The 8,007-nt window shown below is 43.1% G+C and overlaps 1 protein-coding gene across 1 annotated transcript in view; it reads right to left on the reverse strand.

The window, feature by feature from the left end:
* Positions 1-8,007, reverse strand: part of YARS (tyrosyl-tRNA synthetase) — a 35,701-nt gene that overhangs the window by 25,052 nt on the left and 2,642 nt on the right. The window contains exon 4 of the mRNA XM_008063984.2: positions 3,320-3,449. Within this exon, the coding sequence (XP_008062175.1) occupies positions 3,320-3,449 (130 nt within the window). The remainder of the gene's footprint in view (positions 1-3,319; positions 3,450-8,007) is intronic.

Consider the following 8,007-nt stretch of genomic DNA (forward strand, 5'->3'; position numbering starts at 1 on the left):
CACGCCCAGCTAATTTTAAAAAATTTATTGTAGAGATGAGGTCTCACCAAGTTGCCCAGGTGGGTCTCAAACCCGCGGGCTCAGGCAATTCACTCATCTCGCCCTCCCCAAGCACGGGATTACAGGTTGAGCCACCGAGCCCGGCTGAATTGGAGTCTTAATTGGTTGCAGTGGTACGATCATGGTTTACCACAGCCTCCACCTCCTCGGCTCAGGCAATCCTTCCATCTCAGCCTCCCAAGCAGCTAGGACTACAGGCACACACCACCATGCCTAGTTAATTTATTTTTATTTTTTTGCAGAGACGAGGTCTCGCTATGTTGCCCAGGATGATCTTGAACTCCTGGGTTCATGTGATCCTCCCATCTCTCCCTTCTAAAGTGGTGGATACAAGCAGCCACTGTGTCAGGTCAAGTGCATATTTGGACCTTTGGACCGTCTCTCTTGAATCACAAGTGTTGCTTTTTTTTTTTTTTTTAGAAAGTAGAATTTATTAAGAGGACAGAAAAGTTCCTACAGTGGGAGGACCCAAGGGAGTTGCCCTACAAGTGTTCTTAATGGCATCTGGAATGGTGACTCCTTTTCAGAAGGTTTTCAATTTACGTTGCCTAGATCCAGTTGAGAAATCACTGTCCATGGTAGCTATAACCTTATAAAAGGTACTTCTTTTTTCTTTTGAGTCAGGGTCTCACTCTGTGGCCCAGGCTGGAGTCCAGTGGCACAGTCACAGCTCATTGCAGCCTTGACCTCCTGAGCCTCACTCAGGCAATACTTTTGCCTCAGCCTCTCAAGTAGCTGGGACCACAGGTGTGTGCCATCATGCCTGGATAATTTTTTGATGTTTTTGTAGACACAAGGTCTTGCTAAGTTGCCTAGGATAGTCTCAGACTCCTGGGCTTAAGCAATCCTCCTGCCTCAGCCTCCCAAAGTGCTGGGATTACAGGTGTGAAACATCACACTTGGCTGTATTTCTTAAATAAGACTTGAAAGTCAAAATTACTCCTTGTAACAACATTCATCTCCTTGCACTGCATCAGAGCTTCTGGGTGACCAGGTACATTGTCAATGAGCAGTAATATTTTGAAAGAAATCTTCTTTTCTGAGCAATAGGTCTCAATAGTGGGCTTAAAATATTCAGTAACCCATGCAATAACCAGATGTGATGTTATTTAGGCTTTGCTGTTCCATTATAGAGCACAGGTAGAGTAGATTTACCATAAATTCTTAAGGGTCCTAGGATTTTTGGAATGGTAAATTAGCATTGGCTTCAACTTAAAGTCATCAAGTGCATTAGCCCCTAATAAGAGAGTGAGCCTGTCCTTTGAAGCTTGGAAGGCAGGTATTGACATCTCTTTAGTATGAAAGTCCTAGATGGCATCTTCTTCCAATAGAAGATTGTTTTGTCTTTATTGCAAATCTGTTGTTTAGTGTAGCCACCTTCATCAATTGCCCTAGTCAGATCTTCTGGATAACTCATTGCAACTTCTACATCAGCACTTCCTGCTTCACCTTGCACTTTTATGTTATAGAAATGACCTTTTTCCTTAAACCTCATGAACCAACCTCTGCTAACTTTAAACTTTTCTTTCTTTTTTTTTTTTTGAGTTGGAGTCTCACTCTGTCACCCAGATTGGAGTGCAGTGGCCATTCCCAGCCACTGCAGCCTCGACCTGCTGGGCTCTGGCGATCCTTCCGCCTCAGCCTTCCAAGTAGCCGGAATTACAGGCACGCGCTACCATGCCCGGCTGATTTTTTTATTTATTGTAGAGATGAGGTCTCGCTAAGTTGCCCAGGCGGATCTCGAACCCGTGGGCTCAGGCAATCCACTCACTTCAGCCTCCCAAAGTGCGGGATTACAGGCTGAGCCACCAAGGCCGGCTAAACTTTTCTTTATAGTTTTCTTAACTCTCTCAGCGTTCATACTATTGAAAAGACTTAGGGCCTTTCTCTGGATTAGGTTTTGGCTTCAGGCAATACAATATTGTGGTTGTTTTGATCTATCCAAATCACACTAAAACTTTCTCCATATCAGCAATACATCTGTTTCACTTTCTATCATTCCTGTGCTCACTGAAGGAACACTCAATTTCAAGAACTTTTCCTTTGCATTCACAAATTGGCTAACTAGCACAAGAGGCCTATCTTTCAGCCTGTCTTAGCTTTGGACATGCCTTCCTCACTAAGCTTCATCATTTCTAGCTTTGAATTTAAAGTAAGATATGCATGACACTTTCATGCGAATGCTTAGAGGCCTTTGTAGGGTTATCCATTGGCCTAATTTCAATATTGTTGTCTCAGGGAATAGGGAAGTCCAAGGTAAGGGAGCAAGATCAGGGAATGGTCTGCCAGTGGAGCAGGGTCAGAACACACATAGTATTTATTGATTCTGTTTGCCATCTCATATGAGTGCAGTTTGTGGTGCCCCCTCAAAACAAGTACAATAGAAACATTAAAAAAAAAACCCACTGAATTAACCAGGCGTGGTGGCTCATGCCTATACTATCAGCACTTCGGGAGACTGAGGTGAGAGGACTGCTTGAGCCCAGGGGTTCAAGAGCAGCCTGGGCAACTTGGCGAGATCTTGCCTCTATAATAAATAAATAAATCAGCCAGGTGTGGTGACGCGTGCCTGTAGTGCCAGCTACTCAGGAGGCTGAGGCAGGAGGATTGCTGAGCCTAGGAGGTTGAGGCTGCAATGAGTCGAGATTGTGCCACTGTACTATAGCCTGGGTGACAAAAAACCAAAACAATACAAAAGAAAAACCTGATCACAGATTGCCATAACAGTTATAACAATAATAATGAAGCCTGCAATACTGTAAGAATTACCAAAATGTGACAGAGACATAAAATGAGCACATGCTATTGAAAAAATGGTTGCCACAAGCCTTTGATTTTGTTGTTGTTGTTGTTGAGCTGGAGTCTCACTCTGTCGCCCAGACTGGAGTGCAGTAGCTCACTCCCAGCCACTGCAGCCTCAACCTGCTGGGCTCCGGTGATCCTTTCACCTCAGCCTTCCAAGTAGCTGGAACTACAGGCACGTGCTACCACGCCTGGCTAGTTTTTGATTTATTGTAGAGACGAGGTCTTGCCAAGTTGCCCTGGCAGGTTGTGAACCCGCAGGCTCAGGCAATCCTCTCGCCTCGGCCTCCCAAAGTGTTGGGATTACAGGCTGAGCCACCAAGCCTGCCCGGATTTTTTTTTTAAAAACCACAATTTCTGCAAAGTGCAATAAAGCAAAGCACAATGAAATGAGGTGTTCCTGTAGTAATAACAGAGCAGGAAAGGTAATTGGGGCCATTCCATCCCTCTTACGTACCTGTAGTCCAGGGTACAAAAGACCACTTAGCAAAGGGTGCTCCACCTGCTTTACCACCTCAGCTCCAGCTTTCTTGGCATCGTGCTGTGTGACCACAGAGGAGAGTCTGTACACATCCAGTGTGTACTCTCTGAAGAGGAAAGGAAGAGGGCACAGCTGTAAGCTGTCTTAGTTTCCCACGACGATCCTAAAGCACATTAATGTACTACCCTAATCTTGGACATTCAAAGAGAACACTGCCTGGTAGCTTCTAAATGTGAGAACTATCTTCTCATCCAAAGTAATATTACTTGTCCGGCACGGTGGCTCACACCTGTAACTTGGCGAGACCTCATCTTTGCAACCAAAAAAAAAAAATCAGCCAGGCATGGTGGCGTGTGCCTATAGTTCCTGCTACTTGAAAGGCTGAGGTGGAAGGATCCCCTGAGCCCAGCAGGTTGAGACTGCAGTGGCCATGAGCATGCCACTGCACTCTAGCCTAGGCAACAGAGTGAGACTCCAACTTAAAAAAAACCAACAACCTCCCCCCCTTCAAAAGCCCAAAGTACTATTACTTTATTTTTATGTTTTTCCTTTTAAAAGATGGCTTCAATTAATTTTTCTTCACTTCTAGTGCCTTTTCAACAAATATCAGAATTTCACCAAAACACATGTAAGAAATAATTAACACAAATAACAGTGTACCCATCACCTAATTTAAGAAAAAGGATCTCACGATTATTTCTGAATCTCCTGAGCACCCTTCCACAAGTACACCCTATTTCTTCCTCTTTCAGTGTAATCACGATCCTGAAGTATGTGTTTCTTTCCAGGTTTATATCACGTTTGTATCTCTAAACAATGTGTTGTAAATATTCTTGAGTATTTTAGTATACACAGGTAAGTTTCTCTATATAAGTAGTAGAATTTCTCAATCATAGAGGATTTGCATCACTTTAGGAGATGATGCCAAACTATTTTGCAAAGTGGCTTTTACTGATTTTGTTACTTAATTTTGCTATTATTTTACATTTTTGCTATTTTGGCGAGCATGGAATAATTTCTCACTGTGGTTTTAATCTATATTTCTTTGAATGACAACCAAAGAGGTTACGTAACTTATCTTTCCATATGCTTACTGAATTTTCTTTTGTGAAATGCCTAGTTAAAAGTCTTTTTCTACTGGATTAACTTATTTCTTTAACAATTGATTCCATAATTTTTCAAATATAATATTGGCTATTAATCCTTTGTCAGTTATATGTGTTTAAATATATTCTCCCAGTTTGTGGCTTCTCTTTTTATTTTACCTTTTCCTGAAAGTCTTTTTTTTTTTTTTTTTGAGTTGGAGTCTCACTCTGTCACCCAGACTGGAGTGCAGTGCCACGCTCCCGGCCACCGCAGCCTCAACCTGCTGGGCTCCGGCGATCCTTCTGCCTCAGCCTTCCAAGTAGCTGGAACTACAGGCGCGCGCTACCATGCCTGGCTAATTTTTTGATTTATTGTAGAGATGAGGTCTCGCCAAGTTGCCCAGGTGGGTCTCGAACCCGCGGGCTTACGCAATTCACTCACCTCAGCCTCCCAAAGTGCAGGATTACAGGCTGAGCCACTGAGCCCAGCTTCCTGAAAGTCTTAATTTAGTATAGTTAAATTCATCAGTCTCTTCCTGTGGTTTGTGCTTTTGGTCTTGTTTACTTTTCCTATCGTGAGACTGTAAAATACTCTTGTATATTGTCTTTTTAAGTGTCTTACAGTTTGGCCCTTACAATTAAATCTTTATTCCACTTGGAATGGAAGGATCTTCCCCTCCCCCCATAAGGGCCAGGCATAGTGGCTCACGCCTGTAATCCCAGCACTTTTTTTTCTTTTTTTTTTGAGTCAGAGTCTCACTTTGTCGCCCAGGTCGGAGTGCAGTGGCACACTCATGGTCACCACAGCCTTGATCTGCTGGGCTCAGGTGATCCTTCTACTCAAGCTTTCCAAGTAGGTGGAACCACAGGAGCGTTGATTTTTAAATTTATTATAGAGATGAGGTCTTGCCATGTTGCTCAGGTTGGTCTCTAACCCCTAAGTTCAGACAAACCTCTCACTTCTGCCTCCCAAAGTGCTGGGATTACAGGCGTGAGCTATTGTACCCAGCTAATCTTAGCACTTTGGGAGGCCAAGGCAGGATTGCTTGAGTCTAGGAGTTGGGAGACCAGCCTGGGCAACATAGCAAGACCTTGTCAATATATAACAAATAATAAATGTTTTCCCCAATTGTCTCTGCACCATTTTTCCTTACAACGTTTATTATTCCTCTGCTTATCTCCAATGGTAGCTGTGTTGTATGCCAAATTTCCATAGTTGTGAGGACCTATTTTTCAACCCTCTATTCTGTTTCATTGGTTAATTATCTATCCCCTGGCTAATTCCATATGTATAAATGACAAATAATTCAATATTCAGAAAATGTAAGGAACTCTAAAAAAAAAGTAGAAAAAATGGGCCAAAACACTTGCATCGGTACTTCATAGAAGAGGAAAACCAAATGGTCAAAAGAAAATAAAAATTTCTCAGCCAGGTTTGGTGGCTCAGGCTGTAATCCCACGCCTTTGGGAGTCTGAGGTGGGTGGATTGCCTGAGCCCACGGGTTCCAGGTAGCCTTCCAAGTAGCTGGGGCTACACCATGCCCAGTTAACTTTTTGACTTATTGTAGAAGTGAGGTCTCACCATGTTGCCCAGGCTGACTAAACTTCTGGGCTCAAGCAATTCTCTCGCCCCAGCCTCCCAAAGTGCTGGGATTACAGGCATGAACTATCATGCCCAGCCTTCCTTCAGAATTTTAAAGGCATTGCTTCACTGCCTTTGGCTTTCAGTATTCCTTTTAGGAAATGCCAGGTCATTCTGATTCCTGACATTTTGTATGTGACTTCTGTTGTCCATTGGGAATTTGCAGAATACTTTCTGTTCCCCATATTTTAAAATTCAAGACAAAAAATACTTTTTGTCCCCAATTTTTTTTGAGTTGGAGTCTCACTCTGTCACCCAGGTTGGAGTGCAGTACCATGCTCACGGCCACCACAGCCTCGACCTGCTGGGCTCAGGGGACCCTTCCACCTCAGCCTTCCAAATAGCTGGAACTACAGGCATGCGCCACTGCACCTGGCTAATTTTTTGATTTACTGTAGAGATGAGGTCTCACCAAGTTGCCCAGGTTGGTCTCGAACCTGTGGGCTCAGGCAATTCTCTCACCTTGGTCTCCCAAAGTGCCAGGATTATAGGTGTGAGTCACTACGCCTGGCCCAAGAGAATAAACTTTATTTATTTTATTTTTTTAGTTGAAATCTCACTCTGTCACTCAGTCTGGAGTGCAGTGGCACGCTCACGGCCACTGCAGCCTCAACCTGCTGGGTTCAGGTGATCCTCCTGTCTCAGTCTTCCAAGCAGCTGGCATTATAGGCATGCACCATCATGCCCGGCTAATTTAAAAAAAAAATTTACTGTAGAGATGAGGTCTTGCCAAGTTGGCCAGGCTGGTCTTGAACCTGTGGGCTCAGGCAATTCTCTCACCTCAGTCTCCCAAAGTGCTGGGATTATAGGTGTGAGCTACTGCGCCTGGCTGAGAATACACTTTAACGTGGGTTTATTTTCATCCATTGTGCTAGGCACTTGAGTCCTTTCAATATAGAAACTTGTGTCCTTTAATTGTCCTTATTTTTGTAAATGATTTCATTTTTTTTTTTGAGTCAGAGTCTCACTCTGTCACTGAGGCTGGAGTACAGTGGCATGCTCACTGCCACCGCAGTCTCAACTTGCTGGGCTCAGGTGATCCTTCCGCCTCAGCCTTCCAAGTAGCTGGAATCACAGGCAAGTGCTACCACACCCAGCTTATTTTTTTATTTATTGTAGAGATGAGATGTTGTTCAGGCTGGTTTCAGACCCCTGAGCTCAGGCAATCCTCTCATCTCGGCCTCCCAAAGTGCTGGGATTACAGGCTTGAGCCACCGTGCCAGACAATGATTTCATTCTTAAATGATTTCACTGATGATCTCCTTCCCTCGGATTCTCTGTTCTCTTTTCTGAAACACTTATTATTCAAATATTGGACCTACTAGCCTAGTACTTTAATTTTTTTATGTTTTTTTCTTTTTTCCCCTACTGTACTCTGTGCTGCCATGAAAACCAAAGTTAAAGAATATAAATTCGCATGCTACTGTACTCCAGCCTGAGTGACAGAATGAGACTCTGACTCAAAAAAAAGAAAAAGAATATAAAATTCAGTGAGCTCCCTTAAATTGCAAATCATCTTCACCATTCTACTTACCATATTTTATAGATTGTCATATTTTTTAACATTAACATCTCTGAAATCTAGATGAGTCTTATAAACAATGGTGTGTAATAGATTAATTAGAAGTGTTTTATGGTATCTTAGGCTTGAGCCACTGTGTCTGGCCATTTGAAAGGTTTTAAACATTTTAAATATAGAGACTATGAGGCAGCATGGGGGAATTATGTAAGAATAAGTAAAAATTAGTGTACAAATTATATCTATGCTAACATAACAAATATGAACAAAACTGACAAAGAAGCCATAAAAGTTATTGAGATGAGGAACAAGTGAAATGTTTTTCTTTTTTTCTGAGTTGGAGTCTCACTCGGTCACCCAGACTGGAGTGCAGTGGCCGCTCCCAGCCACCGCAGCCTCGACCTGCTGGGCTCCGACC

Source organism: Carlito syrichta, unplaced genomic scaffold (assembly GCF_000164805.1).
Source record: "Carlito syrichta isolate Samal-C Ts95f unplaced genomic scaffold, Tarsius_syrichta-2.0.1 Scaffold307172, whole genome shotgun sequence".
Lineage (NCBI taxonomy): Eukaryota > Metazoa > Chordata > Mammalia > Primates > Tarsiidae > Carlito > Carlito syrichta.